This window comes from Camelus bactrianus, chromosome 7 (genome assembly GCF_048773025.1).
Source record: "Camelus bactrianus isolate YW-2024 breed Bactrian camel chromosome 7, ASM4877302v1, whole genome shotgun sequence".
Classification (NCBI taxonomy): Eukaryota; Metazoa; Chordata; class Mammalia; order Artiodactyla; family Camelidae; genus Camelus; species Camelus bactrianus.
In genome coordinates this window covers 62,910,760-62,928,449 of record NC_133545.1, presented here as the reverse complement: position 1 = coordinate 62,928,449, position 17,690 = coordinate 62,910,760, and the positions used below count along the sequence as shown (strand labels likewise).

The following is a 17,690-nucleotide window of genomic DNA, read 5'->3' as shown; positions in this document are numbered from 1 at the left end:
TTTATAATTCATGAATGCAGGCTGTATTCTCAAAGATAATTTTAATGTGAAAAACTCAATAGCAGAGATTTTGCCTTCACAAATGGAGTTTAACATGAGTCCTCCAGCCTTTTAAACCAAACTGTAAAATACATAAGGGAAAATACTTTGCCACATCTTTCTGGTTAAATTATGTGTATCATAATAATTTGAGGTTGCCAGTTATAATTTGATTCTTGAACACAGGCTTCACAGAATCAGACCAGTGATACACTCCCAAGGTCCCTGCTTCCTATTACCCTATCTTAAAGCCAGAGTTCCCTGATCTCAGATTTTGTATTTTTTTTTTAAAAAGCTGTTAACCTAAATTAACAGAACTACTTAACATACATCCCTTAACATAATTAGATTCTGGAGAGGATGCGGGAACCACCTTGAGCCAAAGGGAACAAAAATTAAATTATCCCACAAGGGGATAATTTTGGACTTACATATGTCAAGATGTGGAACCAGATACAAATTTATCAGGCAGATAACTATGTAACATTTAGTAATTAGATCAAGTTACAGGAGCAGCCTTTAATATTAATTATTTTTTAGGAAATATAATTAAGTCATTGTCATAGATCTCTCTCAGTTTCCTATAGACAGTGCTTCCAGTTAAAATTTCAAAGGACGTATCTTCCTGCAACATAGCTCCATCTTTGCTAAGTATCATCATACCAAAACTGTAGGATTCTCTTTTAGCCAAAGCTTTAAATGTGAGTTTATTCCCTGCCCACCCATCCTCACACATAAATACATTACCCAGCAAATGAATAAATAACCTAAGCCTTCCACGAATTGCAGTGGGTTTTTATACTTGCACATCTAGTCCAAATTTGAATACCCTAAACTTACTTGCCAACAGCTATGTATTAAAATTAATACCTGGAAATTGTGTTATTTAGAATCTGCCAATTACCAAAGATTCTGTTCCCTCCCTGCAGACTGATGAGCTTATAATTTCATTAAGTAAAAGAAGTAGTAAATATCCATCATAAAACTATTAGGAAATTTCTGAAATGCCATTAGATTTCATAGAATTCAGTTAAAATATAAAAACCATTAAGCTGGCTGTCTTTTAAAATTACACACTCAAAAAATAATACACTGGGGGTTTTTGATAAACTTCATTCTCTTCAATCAAGGCTTTTGCAGTTTACAGTGATGTATCACGTATCAGTTCCTTGTAGCCTTTTTCATTTTGATCTTCGTTTGTATCGGATAACTGGGTTTTCAGGAGTGTGAATCATGGTCGTATAATTCACAGTGGGAAAATATCCATCAATGAGATCAAATTCATATAAACGAAGCATAGTGGACCAAATTGTCTTAATTTGAACATAGGCAAAATTCTCCCCAATACAACGATGGCGCCCTGTCAAAGAAGAAAGTTCTCGTAAGAATTGGTTGGAATTCTTTCTCATTTCTTTCCATCTGGTGTGATAAATTTGTTTATCTACAGTTAAGGTGAACAGCAGATACACAGATATTATAGTAAAGAGATGACATAGTCTTTTCACAAGAATATAAGAAATAAAAATCCCAAGAGATTTTCAATGTCTGTTCTTAGAGGAAACAGCACTTAAGTAATTATAACTTTTCCAATTTTTTTTTGAAACCTAACATCTATCTAGGTTAAGTATATGTAATACAATGGTAATCTAGTTTGGGAATATACTAACATATTCTTAACTTCCATCCTAAGAGAGCCATAGTTAAAAGTTAATGTGAACCTTCCAAATCAAAACTTTAAATGCCATTGCAAATGATAATGGAAGAAAAAGGGATTTAATACACCCAAGTTACTAACACAGGTGTGCTCAAAACAAGAGTTATATGTATGTAAAAACTGACCATCTAATTCTAAAATGCATATGGAAATGCAAAGGCCTAGGTTATCCAAAGCAACCTTGAGATGAACCAAGTTGGAGTACTTAAAATGACTTCAAATCTGACTTCAGAACTAAAGGTATGACAACTGTGATAATGTGATTTGCAATAAATACGTATTTGGTCTTCTATTCTTGGCACAGAGCTCCTCAATCTTGGAAAATTTCTTAAGTGAAAAAGCAGTAAAGGTCAAAGAAGAAAAGAGCCTTTTGTTATTCATAAAAAGCCCCTTTCCGCCACACTTGACTTTGCTTATGAAGTGACTTTTGGCTGCCAGGGGAAGTAACCACGTTATTAGAGAGTTGGAACTTTCGGTGATACCCCTGACCTCCAGGAGAGAGACGGGCTGCAAGCTGAATTACTCACCAATGATTAATGATTTAACCAATCATGCCTATGTAATGAAGCTGCCACAAAATCCCTAAACTACAGGGAAGGGACAGGATGGGGGACTGTTCAGAGAGCTTCGAGGTTAGTGAACACATGGAGGTGCTAGGAGGGTAGCATACCCACAGAGGGCATGAAAGCTCTGGACCCCTTCATTCTTCTTTGCCCTGTGCTTCTCTTCAGTCAGGCTATTCCTGAGTTGTATCCCTAATAAACCAGTAATCTAGTAAATAAACTGTTTTCTAAGTTCTGTAAGCCATTCTAACAAATTATGGAATCCCAAGGTGGGGATGTAGAGAACCTCGAGTTTATAGTCAGTTGGTAAGAACAGGTGACAACCTGGCCTTGCAGTTGGCATCTAAAGTCAAGGGGGTGGGCAGTCTCATGAGACTGAATCCTTAACCAGTGGGGTCTGCACAAACCCCAGGCGGAAGCCAGATAATTGCCAGCTTAGAAATGATTCCTTTTGGGGGCAGAATCTGGGCTAGAGTACTAATGCCCCTTCCAACTGCTTAAGCCATCTATGACTCTTCTGTTATTTACACCATATCACTGAATTTGTTTACTGAACAGTTTTTTAAGATCTGAAGTTCCCTACAGACTTGATACTTTCCTTTATATGTGGAAAAAGTGTGACCAATCATAAAAAAAGTCATGTCACATAAATGATTTTTGGAAAAACTAAATCAAAGTCATAGAATATAGTTTAATCTGTGCAGAGTACCAGTGGACAGAGAAATTATTGCAGGAACATGGGTCTGCCTCCATTATTTTAGGATCTTAATTGAAATGCAGAATTTTGCAAACCTATGCACAAAGGGCCCATATTTAAAGACTATCTTATCATAAGGATATAGACGGGGAACCAAAAAGCTGAATAACAATCCAGAAAAATCTTCAGTTCTTTAAAAAATACTCCCTTTGCTCTCTCCTAAAATGTTGACAGTCTCTTATATTTAGCCTGAGATAATGGTGTGCTCACTATAATGGCTCATTAAAACAGAATTCACAAAGACCTTTAAAAACTATTATAAGGGAAAACAGGGTGGACTATAAGAAATAGAACTGAGAAAACGAGATAGGTTAGAAGGTAATAGAGCATTATATAAGGATTCACAGAACTATTTCCTTTAGTACAAAGTATTTTTTCCAACCTGCAAAGATTAAACTCCTACAAATATTTGCAGGAATGCCCCTGTGAGGAAAGGGAAAGATAAGTAAAAATAAAATTCACATAGATTATTTTGACAGGCACAAGTACGTTATCAAAACATTTCCTTTGTAAAATGTAATCATCTTACCAGCTCCAAATGGCACATAGGCAAACTTCTCTCCTGATGCTGGATTGTCCTGTAAGTAGCGATCAGGATTAAAGTCCAGACGTTCTACCCATGAGTCTTTAAGCCTTTGATTGACAGTGGGAGAAACACACACCTGATGTCCTGGAGGAATGATATACCCAGCCACAGTCTACATATAAAAGCAACACATTACATTAGATAATTTTAAATTTTCCACCAAATAATGAGACCATTGTATAATAAAGCATTAATATACATGAAATTTACATATTTAAAAAGTAGCCAGATGATAGACCAGTTAAAAGTTCTTTTAACTCAAGATGACGTCCCAGTGGCACAACACTGGGTTGGAAGTATATACGCAAATGTTTTTTGAAAGCAGTAATGCCTTGGGGTTTAGGAGTGGGATTTCAGGGAGTCTTTCCCAATCCAATTTATACACTTCCACATGGTTAGAATTTTTTTTTTTTTTTTTACAACACACATTAACATGTTATTTTTAAAACCAAGAAAAAAAACCTCCCATTTAAAAAACCCTAATTGTTAAATAAAAATGTAGGGAACAGACTGGCATGTATACTGCTGGAATGATGTAAAAATATTTATATATTTAGAATATGTAAAATTGAAAATCATGTAGGAAAAATGGAAATCATTCTATTTTTAAAATAAAAAATTTCTCTTTGACGTTACAATATTTCTTCTTTTTGATAAATAAATACTGAGGACACGAAGGGGAAGATCTAGCCAGGAGACTCACCTGAGGAGTTTTGGCCAGTCTCATCATGGTCATGATAGGAGGTCGAAGTCTTAACGTTTCTTTTATGCAGCGATCAAGTAAATTTAGATCTTTGAGCTAAAAAGAGAAAACATTTCCTGAGTTTTATAAATCTTTAAACATACTTCAACAGTATACAAAATTATTTTAACTTCTGGGTTATTATAAGATAGCATATATTCTGGATAGAAGTGCAGAAGTAACAGGTTCAAGGTAGCTGGTATTTTATTACTGTCCATGGTCAGCAAGGAAAAAGAAAGCAAGATAACAGATCACTCTGAATGGCATGGTAAGGACCTGCAAAAATTCACTCATCTAAAAAATGAAAACATTAGCAAAAATCATCAGTGTCAGCTTTTTCAAACCCTGTATACAAGTGCTTAGAGTAGCATTATTTGTAACAGCCAGAAGGCAGAAACAACCCCTGTGGTGGAGGGTATAGCTCCGTTGTAGAGTGCCTGCTTGGCATGCATGAGGTCCTGGGTTCAATCCTTAATTCTCCATTAAAAATAAATCAACAAAATAAAATAATAAATAAACCTAATAACCTCCTCCCCACTACAAAAGAAGATAAAAAAAACCCAAATGTCCATCAACAGAGGAACAGATACCATACGATGGAATGTTACTTGCCAATTAAAAAGACTGAAATACTGATACATGCTACAAAATGGATTAACCCTGAAAGCATGCTAAGTGAAAGAAGCCAGCCACAAAAGACCACATACTGTATGATTCCATTCATATGAAACATCCAGAATAGGCAAATCCATAGAGACAAAAGGAGATTAGTGGTTGCCAGGGGCAGGGGAAATACAGCATGACTGCTAATGGGTACCTGCTCTCTTTTGGAAGTGATATAAATGTTCTAAGATGAAACTGATGATGACTTCACAATTCTGAATACAATTTTATTTTTTTCTGAATATAGTTTTAAATAGGTGGATTTTAGAGTATTTTGAATTATATATCAATTAAGCAATCACATTAAAAGTTACTAAAATCAGGAAGGAAAGAGGGGACATCACTATTGACCTAATAGGAATAAAAAGATGATGAGAGAATACTGGAAAGACAAACTGCCAAAACTGACTCAAAAAGAAACTATAAATACACCTGTAACAAGTGAAGAGATTGAATTAGTGATCACAAAACTTTCTACAAAGAAAGCACAGACCTAGACAGCTTCACTGGTGAATTCTACGGGGCACATAAGAAATAATATCAGTCCTTCACAAAGTCTTCCAAAAAGTAAAAGATGAGGGAACACTTCCAGACTCATTCTGTGAGATCAGTATTACACTGATGCCAAAACCTGTCAAAGACATCACATTAAAACTACAGACCAATATCCCTTATGAATACAGAAGCAAAAATCCTCAACAAAATACTAGCAAACCAGATCCAGCATTAGGACATGTCAGGGAAGGCTATGAGGAACTTTCTAAAAAATAAAGAATCTAATCAATTTAATTTACAGTATACAGAAAATCTCAAATTGTCCCCTTTAAAAATTAGCCACACGTACTCAGTGTCCTAAGGCAGCAATGAAACTGAAAATCCAACAAACCTGGTCATAATTTAAAGGAGGCAGATCCTCTCCGCAGACTGTTATCTGTTCTAAATAACATTTTTCTTGAAGTGTTTTGTCTCTGGCCAAAAAGAAGCCCATCCAGGCACTGGTCGTTGAGGATGTATGCTGCCCTGCCAAGAGCAGTCCAATAAGCATGCCTGCTACTTCATCATCTGTCAGAGGACGCCCATCCCTACAGAATGGACCACATGTACAAATTTAACATTTGGCAGACACATTTCATGCCTCAAACTCTATCTAAAGGGTCATAGTTAATTTTTCTCTTGCATTTGCTTATTACAAGTCAGAAATTTTTCTTTTCTTTAGGGAAAAGAAACCAATAGAAAATACGATTTTGGTTACAAAAGTCTTCTTTGCAGTTTCCTAACAAACCTTTCACCATGTGCAGTCACTGGGACTTCCAGTAAGGCACAGGATCCCAGTAAATTATGTTTCATCCAATTAAAAAGTTCAAAGATCATAGCTACTAATTTTGCCAGCATCATTACTTTTTAAAGGGACATATTATTTAACTATGTTTTAATGTGTCATCTCCTGCTTCAGCTTAATATGTGATCTGAACAGCTCTTACTTGTAAGTAGAATCTAGCAAAGTTTGGAGAATGTCATCAATTTTTTCTTTTGACTGTCTGCGTTTCTGGATTGTCTTGTAGAAAATATTCTTGATCTCTCGATGAGCTCTGTCCCTGCGTCTGTAATTCAAAGATGAAAATGGCTTTAAAAAATAAAGCAATACTTTCAGGCATCAAATTCATTTAAAAATAACCAGGACCTAGCTAAAAGCAACCTTATTTAACTAGCTTTAATGACGCTAAAATAACTGACAAAACTCAGAACCAAGAGAAAAGAAGCCATGAAAATCATATTGTTAGGAATTTCTAGGGTCCTAAAGGGCAATAAATGTTTTAACATATATATCCCTGATTTCTTAACACACTATACTAAAGATCTAAAATAAGACTCAAATGATTACTCCTTTATAACCATTTTCCACTTTGACACAAAGCAGAGTACTTTACATTAACATGAAATTTCAATTTTAACCAAAATAATTTTTGAAGCAGTCACTCTAGTTCTTCTATAGGATTTAGGATTTGAATAAGCCTAGGATTCATCTATTATCTAAATCTAGGATTTAGAATATGACCACAATATATAGGATATGATTCTTCATTTTCTAAGACAACATAATTTTATAAGGGGCAAAAATACTAGTAGAGTAAGAAAACAAACTTCAGTTTCTAAAAATTTAAAGTAAAGTGATGCTCACTAGGTAACAGTTACTGTAAGTGAATTGTTCACTTTGACCTCCTGTGAGGGAGATGCTGCTATTCTCACTTCACAGGTAGCTGCTTAAGATCACATACCCAGTGAGCAGTGGAGCTGAAATTTAAAACCAGGCAATCTGACTACCTAGCCCCCTCTTAATAAGCCTTCTAATGAAAATTGCTGCCTTTCATTGTTTTTAAGACTGTTACTAAGTATCAACTGACATATGGCAGAAGAGAAGATATTGACGTTTAAAAGTATGAACACAGCAGAGCCAGGAAAACATAAGGCCTGTATGTGAAAGTGAATAAATTCTGGTGAAATCAGTTGGTTCAGGTAAGACAGAGAAAGACTGGGCTAGGGTGTGAAAGGCCTATCATACCAAGCTCAGGAAATTCTGACTGCATCCAAGAGACAGGGAAGATGGGTATAGGTTCCATGCACATTCATGGAGCACCCACTAGAGTCAAGGGCTGTGCTGGATGTTTTAACATAATATGGATGAAAGCATTTTGAAAACTTACAAATATAAGATATTATGAGTTCCAAAGAACTCCAGAGAGCCTTTCCGGGCTTTCCTTTTATTTCCACCTCTCTTTATTCTGTGACTGGATGGAAGTCGTGGACATAGAAGGAAAAGGGAGTACCAATTTAACTGCTCCCCATTTCTCACCTCAACAGAAATGAATGAACAAAGGGATAGAGAGCCTACTAACATGCAAGACACCAAGCTACACATCAAGTCCTATGAGCAATATTGCTTTGTATCATAGATGGTCCCTGCCCTTAAGGAGATCACAATAGAGCTGTCAAGGAGACAGAGAAAAATAAAGACAGGTACTAATACTTCAAAACAAAGAAAATTTTCCAACTTAAAAAAAGAAATTTCACAGTATACTGAAAATTAGGGAAATACTCTCAAACAAGTACATAGAAGGCTATATCACTTTTAGGTAGAGTTCAGAGACTTTCCTGAGTACAAAGAATATATGACGTAAGTAGGCTTTAAAATATTAAAACAGATAGACAACACATTACTTTTCTAATAAACTGAAACTTACCTTAAATGAGCTCACCATTTAAAGAAAAACTGTCTTGAATTCTTACAGAAGAATTCTTCCCCAACTTACTGGTTTCAGATTTAATTTTTATCTTTGGTTAACAAAGCATACCAACACTATAGTTTTATACACGGTGGAATGATCAAGTATAGTTTCTTTATTCATACCTGAAACTGGGCAAGGGGAGCCAGCCTGGCAACAGCCAGGCTGCGTGGCTGAAACCTCCATCCAAATCTGCATACAGTTGTGCCACCTTCTCACTGAGTTGACTTCTGATTTCCTTCCCATGTAAACAATGGCTAGCGGTTAAAATTATGAGCTCAGAAAGCGCTTCAAACAAATCTAGAGGGGGAAAAAGATGATTCCCATTACTATGGCCAAAAATTCTTTTGAAATGCTCTGTTTTCTTAGAGAGAAAAGTACTGTGAAGGAAAATGAGAATAAAAACTCAAGAACTGACAAGATCCTACCTACACCATCAAAAAAAAGCCTGTAGACAGATATGTGGTTACAGCAAAGAGAAGCAAGAAATCAAATGATGGGAGATACCCCATCCCTTTGGACAGCCAAAATAGATGCCACAAAGGCATCTAAGAGCCCTTAATCTTGAAAAGATAAAATGAAGAGAAAAATGAATGTGGTTATCAGAGGTCCAGGGCACATATAACAAAGGCAGCAAAAAAGGTTCTTTAGTGCCTCAGAGGACAATAATGAGGTGCTTCCCATAGAAGAGCAGTCCAAAAATTGAAGAATGGATTATTCCCCAGGTCAAAAGTCAGAAAGTCGGTACTATAAATTGAAGTCTTGACCATATATAAAACTGTAACTAGTCACCAATTTGTATATCCCAACACTAGAGACAGCTGCATCAGGCAAGCACATCTGGATGACACTTCAAAGTCATAAGAATTATCCAATCACTGTCCTGTTCTTTAATTCCATGTTCACCACATGAACTACCAATTACCATTTGGCTTTCCAATGAGATAGCCAATAAAGAGAAGTTCAGCAAATATCCTGGTGTTCTTGATCCTGTAATTATATCTCACTTGTTACTACTTGGCATTCTAGTTTATACATCAGCTTCTTGAATAGTAGGAAATACATCACATAAACTTTAGGTGTCTTAAAATCAGGTTTCTGAACCTTCTAGGTATTTTAACTTCATGGTAATCATAACATGTTAATTTACATACGTTGCACTTTGCTTTTTACACACACACACAGACACTGTTAAGATTTCTAGTTACAGAAAAGTAGAAATAAATACTAGGACAAATCCAAAACCAAAACATTTTGCTTACTTTTTTCTCCACTTTCTCCCCAGCTTTGAAAGTATTCCTTTGTTTCTTTTTCAATTATAGAAACGTGCTGTCTAAAGTGGACTATGTTAAGGCCACTTTTTAACATTTTCTTTTGCTCCAAGAAAACCTTCAAAATATTAAAGGTATACAAGCATTAAAACATAATTTTGTTTTATCCAAGATTCATTTGAGTTATTATAAATCTTTAACACTCAAAGAAAACATCCTTCTGAAAAATTGAAAATAAAAATCATTTTGTAAACTACACCAGATATGGGACACTTAAACCATTCACGCATACATCTGAATTAACATGGAGAAGACATGGGCTATGCAGGCCCAAGACAAGTGATAAATTAGGAATCCCACTTCCTGCCTTCCTTCTTGTACATACACCCTTTCCCCACTCCTGACTCAGGGCTCTCTCTTCCTATCCTGTTATCTTATAGTCTTCCAGCCCAAACCAGATGCCAACACAATCTCTCAAAGGGCCTTTATGCTTTGCTTATATTTTTATCCTCCTTCACATATCTGCCCATCTATTCCTACACAAATATCATTTCTCACTGACACTACCTCCCAGGAGTTTAATTAGAATGTAATATAATCTGAATAAAATAAATTCACAATAAGACAATGAATGGTTTTAGCCCTATGGGGCAGTTCTATTTTAAGAATCTGATAAGCCGTGTGAAATAGATATATCGACCAGAGGGATTTTCCAGGGCTCTTGCTTTTGGCCTTGAGGAAAGCTATTCATTCCTCATCTCCCCTACTCCCAGAAGCAACACTTAATGTCAATTCTCACCTGCTATCCTAGGATACTGGATAATGTGTGATATGTTCACCACCAGAGCCCAGACCAAGTAATTGGGCCAGTTATCTGAGTTGTACTTTACATTAACTTGCAGCACTTTAGTATCTGACTTTAGTGGGGAAAAGAAATCATATGAACTTCTAACATCAATAATCTCTAGCTCAAAAGAGCTCTTATGCTAGAATTTCAGGTGGGAGTCGGAAGGTAGGAGGCCCTTCTGATTAAATAATAGGATTTTTATTCTTACCCACTCAAATCAAATCACAGTATGCTAAGTTATCATTGATTCTATTTCTTTGTACAGGAAGCCCTTTAAAATTGCTTAGCCCATGCCAGCAACTATAAAAATTACCCATTCTTTGTCAGTTACCCATGGTTTTTATTCTTTTAAGTAGCTCATGATTCTTCAGATTTTTGAACCAAGGAATAAATTGCTTCTACATTTTAAATGTATTATATTACACTGCTAGCTATAAATTTTAGATTATAGACTTGTCTTTCTTCAAGATAACAGTGTAACCTACTGGATTAGGCACATCATATGCAACTCCCTTCCCAAACACGGGTGTGGTCAGACGGCTGTAGACATCTTCTGCATTCAGGTCTTCATTTTTACTATTAAAAAGCAGCGCAGCAGCTTCACTCCCCAGAAGGTAGGTAAATGTCTTGCCCACCATGGTAAAACTAAATACAGGTCCATACTGAAGAGAAAAGTACCCATAGTGAAGTTACCAAAAAATCCAGAGTGCTAAGACACTCATGTATTAAATCACAAAACAGTAATACATTGGCATGTTGGAAATTAAAACATTCATAAACTTTAATGCAATTTTCCCCCGATTTCTGTCCAAATTTATAATTATGTTCATCTATGTGCAAGTAAAATACAAATATAGTGTCTTATTCTGCTTTTTTCACCATTTATGTAGAAAATATTTTCTATCTTTTACAAAGACATATGTCATCTGCTCTTTCATTACTGGACGTATGGGTGATGCGTCCACTTTTTAACTTATTGTAGATGATTATGCAACAAATATCTCTCAGAATATAGATTTTTCCCCCTTTGGTTAAAGGTAAATTTATGGGAGTAGCCAGTAAACTTCTGGTGCCTTCACATAGCAAGTACTGTAGGTTTATTTAGTTACCAGTTTTACCACTATCTCACCAACAATGATTTCACTTTTAATTATATGTTAATCTGGTTAGGTGTTAACTGCTTTACTTTGCAGTTTTCTGATTATTATTGAACACTAGGTGCTGGGGAGACAGTCATGAACAAAAATAGTGTCCCAGATTCATAAAGCTTTGTCTATTGAAAAAGATACAACTTAAATAATCACATCAACCAATGTAAAATTGCAAATGTGACAGATACTACACAAAGGAAAGCAACTCTGTGACGAGAGAACTGATAAAAGGGAAACAAAAGAGAGGAAAGGACACCTGAGCTGAGAGCTGAAGGGTAGGTAGGAGTTAGCCTGATGGCTGAGTACGTGCAAAGGTCCTAAAGGTGAGAAAAAGAAGGAAAGGATGAGATGAGGGTGGACCTGGCAGGGCCTGGACCATAGGGAGCCTCGTAAGCCATATTCAGGAAGTTTGATCCCTGCAGGCAATAGAATGCTATGGAAGATTTTAAATTGCATGGGACACTCATCTGTGCATATTTTAAAAGAAAGATCCCTCTGGCTGTTGTACAGCAAGGAAGGAGGGACAGGAGCCAAAGGCTAGCCAGAGGACCAGTTAGAACCTGTTACAGAAACCTGATGAAGAGCCCCTGGTACAAGGTAATGGTGAAGTGGAGACAGAAGCAATTATTTGGGGGAAAGGATATTCAGACTTGGCAGTGGATTGATAGATGGAGAGAGAAGGATCAAGAATGACTCCTAGGTGTCTGGAACACTGCAAATTAAGAGAACACTGGTGAGAAGAGAGAACAGGACAACCAGGATCGGAGAGAGAAAAATCAAGGGTCAGACTTTAGAAATGTTGGATTTCAGGTGCCTCTGGAACAACTGAGAAAGAATCATGTGGGAGTTGGATACTCAGGTCTGAAGCTCAGAAGAGAGACCAGAACCAGAGACGTTAATTTGGGTGTCATATTCATGTAGCTGATAATTGAAGCTACAGGTTAAAGATCAAATCATCTAGGAAAGAGTAAAGGCCAAGAGCCAAGCCTCAGTGAACCTCGACAGTAAACGGCCAGGTGTGAGTCCACAAATGAGTCAGAGGAGAAGCAGTCAAAGAAGTATAAAGAAAAAATGAGAGAAGCCACATACAAAGGAGTGGTCATCACTGACGAATACAGCTGAGACATCAAGTTCAATGGATTAGGACATGGAGCTCATTAGTGAAGAGGCTCAAAGACAGACTGGAAGGGACTAAAGAGAAAGTAAAAAGGAGGTGTGGAAGTAGAGACTAAGTGCAGACAACTCGCTGGAAGGGGCACAAAGAAAGAAAGCTGATAGATGAGAAAGTCAATGAGACAGTGGACTGAAACAGCTAATGAGGTCTAAGAATGGTAAAAATGGAAGGCTAAGCAGAAGTAGCTGTGGTCTGAGAATCGGGTGTCAAATTAATATTTTTGGAAGTGAAACAGGTAAGAATGGTGCCAAGTCCAAGGTGGGACTGTGGAGTAAATGGCTGAACTGGTACAGGAAAGTGCACTGGGGAGGAGAGGGGCGAAGATCTGAGTGGCCCTGGTGTCATGTGGGTCATCGAAGTGGAAGTGACAACATGCAGAGCAAGTTAAAGAATTCCACAGATGCATGGTTAAGAAGGGTCAATATGTATCAATTTAAACTACAATCAGTGATTACAAAATTGAGACCAGTGGTTTTTAAACCATAGTTGCCGAAACTACAGGTTTCCTCACAGATCATCCCAGGACACAGGAGAAGAGAAGAGGGTCTCCAAAGCCCCTATCTAGCTCTTAAACTGGAGCAGCTTCCAATTGTTTCTGTTTCCTATAGCTGGGACAGCATAAGATTACATTTTTTTTAATGTTCTGCCACTTAAAAAGGAAATGGGGAAAGCACGAATTTATTTTCCTCTTAATGATTTAGAAGACTTACCTTCTCATATGCATTTTCAAGGAATTCAATTGGACTGTTCCCAAATGCTATAGCATGTCCAAGGAATGGAATTGGAGAGAAAATGTATGGTGGACTTTTCTGCAAGAGAAAAATTTTTTTTTAAAACTTCAGTTTACAGAAAATACCCAGTTGAGTTTCACAACCAAAAAAATGAAATTTGCCGTTAATACTAAAAAGTTACCAAAAGATGAAGCATCAAAAGTAACTTGCAAATACCTTATGAGAGTAGCCATAGTGAAAACAGAAACTCAAAACATGGTGTAAGATAAATGACTAGAAAAACACAAAGGCATTGCAATTATATAAATGCTGAACACTTTCCAGAATATGTCCAGTATTATTGGTGGCCCTAGGCAACTTTCTTAACTATTACTAGCAAAAAAACCAGAAAAGTCAAACTGTGGTTTCTTCACCACTTCTACTACCACTCACAATTTCAGTTTCAGAATATTGCCTAAAGAATGTATGGAAAAGACAAAGTAACTTGAGGTATAGAAAGAAGGGAAATGTTTAAAAGCTATATTATCAGTAAACAGAAAACATCTCATGCTTCTCTCAACAACTAGTTCTACTGTTTTTAAAGGGAGAGTAGGTCAACTCTAGAAGGAGCACTTAGCATTCACTATAGAAGGTATTTTATTTATTTTTTTAATTGAAGTATAGTCATTTACAATGTATCGATTTCTGGTGTATAGCATAATGTCCCAGTCATGCATATATATACACACACACACACACACACACATATATACATATATACACATACATACACACACACACACAGAAGGTATTTTAGATGCCCCAAAATGAGACTTGCATATTATAACATTAAGTCTCCGGGAATTCAAACTTGAAATGATGAAAAAGGATGATACTCTTCAGATCTTGCGTGGTTTCAAATAGTAAAAACTACAAACTCACTCTTCAGATAATAGTAACAACAATCTTAAAATACTAAAGCTACCTTTTTTTCTTTCCAAGGACAAATAACACTTTCTCAAAAAACCCGTATGAAGGAAAAATAACTGCCTCATGCCTGTTATGGTTCAAACAAAAATTATTTTTAAAACTACTTAGTCAATAGTTCGTATTCCATTCAGTAAAAGGGTAGTTTTAAAAGCTACTTGGTTTTGGCTGGTTAAGGAAGCATGCATCCGATACATTAGGGAAGTATGAAGCTAGTGGTCAATAAAGCCACTAAGTTAAAGAAATTATTTTACTAGCACCAGAGGAAGGTGCCTGTAACACTCCAGTCACTCCTACGGTACCAAACTGAACATATCCCCCTTCATACTGATGTAAATCACATTAGGAGCAATGCCACAGCCCATAAGACACGGAACCACACAAGGGTCATCACCAGGATGATGGCCACCAGGGTCGAAGGTGCCAACAGCATTACCACCAGGGCCCTCACCAGGTGGGCTCACAGACATAGCCAGGGCCACAGCCCCCACTCCGGCCACGGCCATTAGGGCCACCACCAGTGCCTTGGCCAACACAGCCATCACCACGACCACAATCGTGATACGGACCCCGACCAGGACAAGATATGCGACCACATCAGGGCCACAGCACCAAGGCCAGCAAGGTCAAGACAGCTGCGACCGCCAGCGCCACCAGCATCAGTGCCGCTGCCACCTCAGACTCAACCTCCAGCGGGTTCGCCGCCACCGCCCAGCCCAGCACGACCGAGGTCCCAGCCCCCCACCAGCCCTTCGGCAGTTGTGGTCGCTACGCCCCGCGCCGGAACCCCCGATAGTGCACATACCGACCCAGCCGGCAGTGGGGCCAGGTGGCCGATGGCGAGGCGAAGCAGGTAGACCAGGCTAAGCGTGAAGGCGCAGGCGACGAGCAGCATGGATAGGAGGTTGCCGCCCGTTACCTGCTCCATCGCCTGCCCCAGCACCGACCCGCCCGCTTGCAGTAAGCCCAGTAACACCATCCTGGCGGCCACCCCGCGTCAGTTCCCGGGAGACACTGGAGGCCGAGGTCGCCGCTGCTCCCCCAAATCTACGGAAGGAGAAACGCCAGCAGATGGGCGTCGGGAGGCGGCCCCAGCCCCTAGGTCTAGGACTAAACCCAGTCCCACCCACTGCTGCCGGCCCGCTCGCGCACCACCCTGTGCGTCACAGAACGGGGTGGAGCCTGGCCCTCACCACGCCCGAAAAATAGGTCACCACGCCCGACAAATAGGTCTCCACACCGCCGAGGTATCCTTACGCCGAGAGAGGGGACCTGAAGCAGCAGCCTGACCCTAAGACACGGGTGATACGAGAGCAGAAGAGAACGTGGGATCACGAGGAGATCACCTCCTGAGAATCGCGTGCCACCCGAGCCTGGGTGTCCTGGGTGTGGAGAGCCAGGATACGGCGCTGGGATGGAGCCGGCGGAAGGATCCCAGGGCGAGAGTTGCTGTGAGATCGACAGCGGCCGCGCGCTCTATGATTGCACCGCGCTCGCCTGAGGTGATCTCGGCTTATGTCGCGTCAGCGGGGCGGGTAGCTTGAGCACCGCCCCCTGCTCGCGCGCTAACCCGCTGCACCTGATCCTGGTCCAGGGCCGCGTGCGGGGGACTCTGAGAGACACTCCCAAATATTCGCGAAACGGGAGATTGTGAAAGACGCCGCCTGCACACTGACGGTTGGGACCCTGAGGCCAGTCCCATCCCACCCCAAGTAAAACCAGTCTAACAGGTATTCATATGCGGGAAAATGGTAATAAATCTTGGTGTTGGGTATTCTGCATTGTACGGATCAGGTTTTCCAAACTAAACCTGTAGGTTATAGGCTGTCGTAACCTTTTTGAGACATTTCCCAAGAGCGCCGCTTATTCTGGCCGTTTAGGACCAGAAAGATTTTGAAGCGGGAGTTCAATTCTGTAGTTACAGTCAGTCAACCTCATCTCTTCTACTCCTGTGATTTCAAAAAAGCACGTATATAAAATGACTACCAAAGTTAATCCTCCTTTTAGCTTACTGTCACGAGCTCCTGACCAGATTCATTGCATTGGTCAATCAACGTTAGGAGCGGAGTACTGTGCGAGTGAACGAGAGAACTGCAAGGCCCTCGAGGAAGGAGCAGTAATAGCCGGTTGCTTGTGCTGACTCCCCTATCTAGAAATCTAACATCCATCTCACAGTAAATCGAAGACGAAACTCATGTCCTCCCACCTCCCTGCCAACCTGCCCTGTAACGCCTCTATAGGAAGGGCATCACTATCCACCAAACTGACCGCCTACGTCACATCTAACCAGTCAACAAGTCCTATAATTCCACCATCTTAAAAGTTTCTCCATTCTTAATGCCACTACCTTAGGTCAGGCCCTCCTACTGCTTGTCTGCATTACTGCAGTAGTATCCTACGTTGTCCGTATTTCCAGGCTTGCCTTTAATCTATCCTATACACTGCTGCCGTTTCTTAAATCACTAAAGCTATATTGTAATCGTCTCAATAGGTTTCCTCTGCGACAAGATGAACTTGAAGATAGGGATTGAGTCTTAGTTGTTTTTCTAATCTGCATTTATTCTAATACCTTCCATAGCAGTTCACAAAAGTGTGATTCATGTCCATCTGGGGGATCCCCAGGACCCTTCCAGGGCATCTGCAAAGTCAAAGCTCTTTATAATAATAGTGTTAATTACTCTTTTTACTGCTGGAATTTGCAGTGGTGGTGTCAAATCGATAGTAAGTAAAACTGAGGCCTTAGCACAGATCAAGTGGCACCAAACTCTAGTAGTCATTGTTCTTCACTGCCATGCACTTGCAGTAAGGAAAAAAATTGCCTGTTTCACTTAAGAATGTCCGTGATGAAATTGTGAGCATTAATTTTACTTAAGTTCAGTCACTGAATACATGTTTTTAACTAGCTACTTTTTTCACGGAATAGCATTTTTTTCTTGAAAAAACAAGTGACAAATTATGGTCATTCAGATTTGAGTATTTGACAAATATTTTCTTGAAAATGAAGTCAGTCTCTCCTTTCAAGGAAAATCACTAGCAGTATTTGTTGTCAATAATAAAATTAAAGTTTTCAAATAGAAATTAATTTTTAAAAAATTATCTACCACTGTGAACTTGACAACTTACTAATTCTTAAGGCCTTTCTACAGAAGAAAATGTATTATCAAGTGGAGTTTGTATAATAAAATGTGTCAACGTTCTGAATCCT

At 38.8% G+C, this 17,690-nt stretch overlaps 2 protein-coding genes across 4 annotated transcripts in view; one reads left to right on the top strand and one right to left on the bottom strand.

Moving 5' to 3' along the window:
- Nucleotides 1-24: 24 nt before the first annotated feature.
- CYP51A1 (cytochrome P450 family 51 subfamily A member 1) lies at nt 25-15,976 on the bottom strand. 3 transcript variants are annotated; one of them, XM_045519952.2, is made up of 10 exons: nt 15,832-15,976; nt 13,499-13,597; nt 10,949-11,125; nt 9,608-9,734; nt 8,471-8,645; nt 6,546-6,665; nt 5,951-6,146; nt 4,363-4,458; nt 3,603-3,771; nt 25-1,399 (listed from the first exon to the last, which is right to left on the bottom strand). In XM_045519952.2, the coding sequence occupies exons 3-10, from the start codon at nt 11,099-11,101 to the stop codon at nt 1,221-1,223; spliced, it is 1,215 nt and encodes a 404-aa protein (XP_045375908.1). In that variant the 5' UTR covers nt 11,102-11,125; nt 13,499-13,597; nt 15,832-15,976; the 3' UTR covers nt 25-1,220. The 3 variants fall into 3 exon arrangements, with proteins under 3 accessions (XP_045375908.1, XP_010957769.1, XP_045375907.1); XM_010959467.3 differs by lacking the exon at nt 15,832-15,976 and adding an exon at nt 15,291-15,641; XM_045519951.2 differs by lacking the exons at nt 10,949-11,125; nt 15,832-15,976 and adding an exon at nt 15,291-15,643.
- ANKIB1 (ankyrin repeat and IBR domain containing 1) overlaps nt 15,855-17,690 on the top strand; it is a 200,240-nt gene continuing 198,404 nt past the window's right edge. The window contains exon 1 of the mRNA XM_045519940.2: nt 15,855-16,215. The gene's annotated coding sequence lies outside the window, so the exon portion shown is untranslated. The remainder of the gene's footprint in view (nt 16,216-17,690) is intronic.

Excerpts from the sequence above, each read along its gene's own strand:
- CYP51A1 (XM_010959467.3), bottom strand. The coding sequence starts at position 15,464 with ATGGTGTTACTGGGCTTACTGCAAGCGGGCGGGTCGGTGCTGGGGCAG. Across the intron at positions 6,666-8,470 it reads CTCCCCTTGCCCAGTTTCAG|ACGCAGGGACAGAGCTCATC; the intron begins GTATGAATAAAG and ends TTTGAATTACAG. Across the intron at positions 3,772-4,362 it reads GACTGGCCAAAACTCCTCAG|ACTGTGGCTGGGTATATCAT; the intron begins GTGAGTCTCCTG and ends TTTTATATGTAG.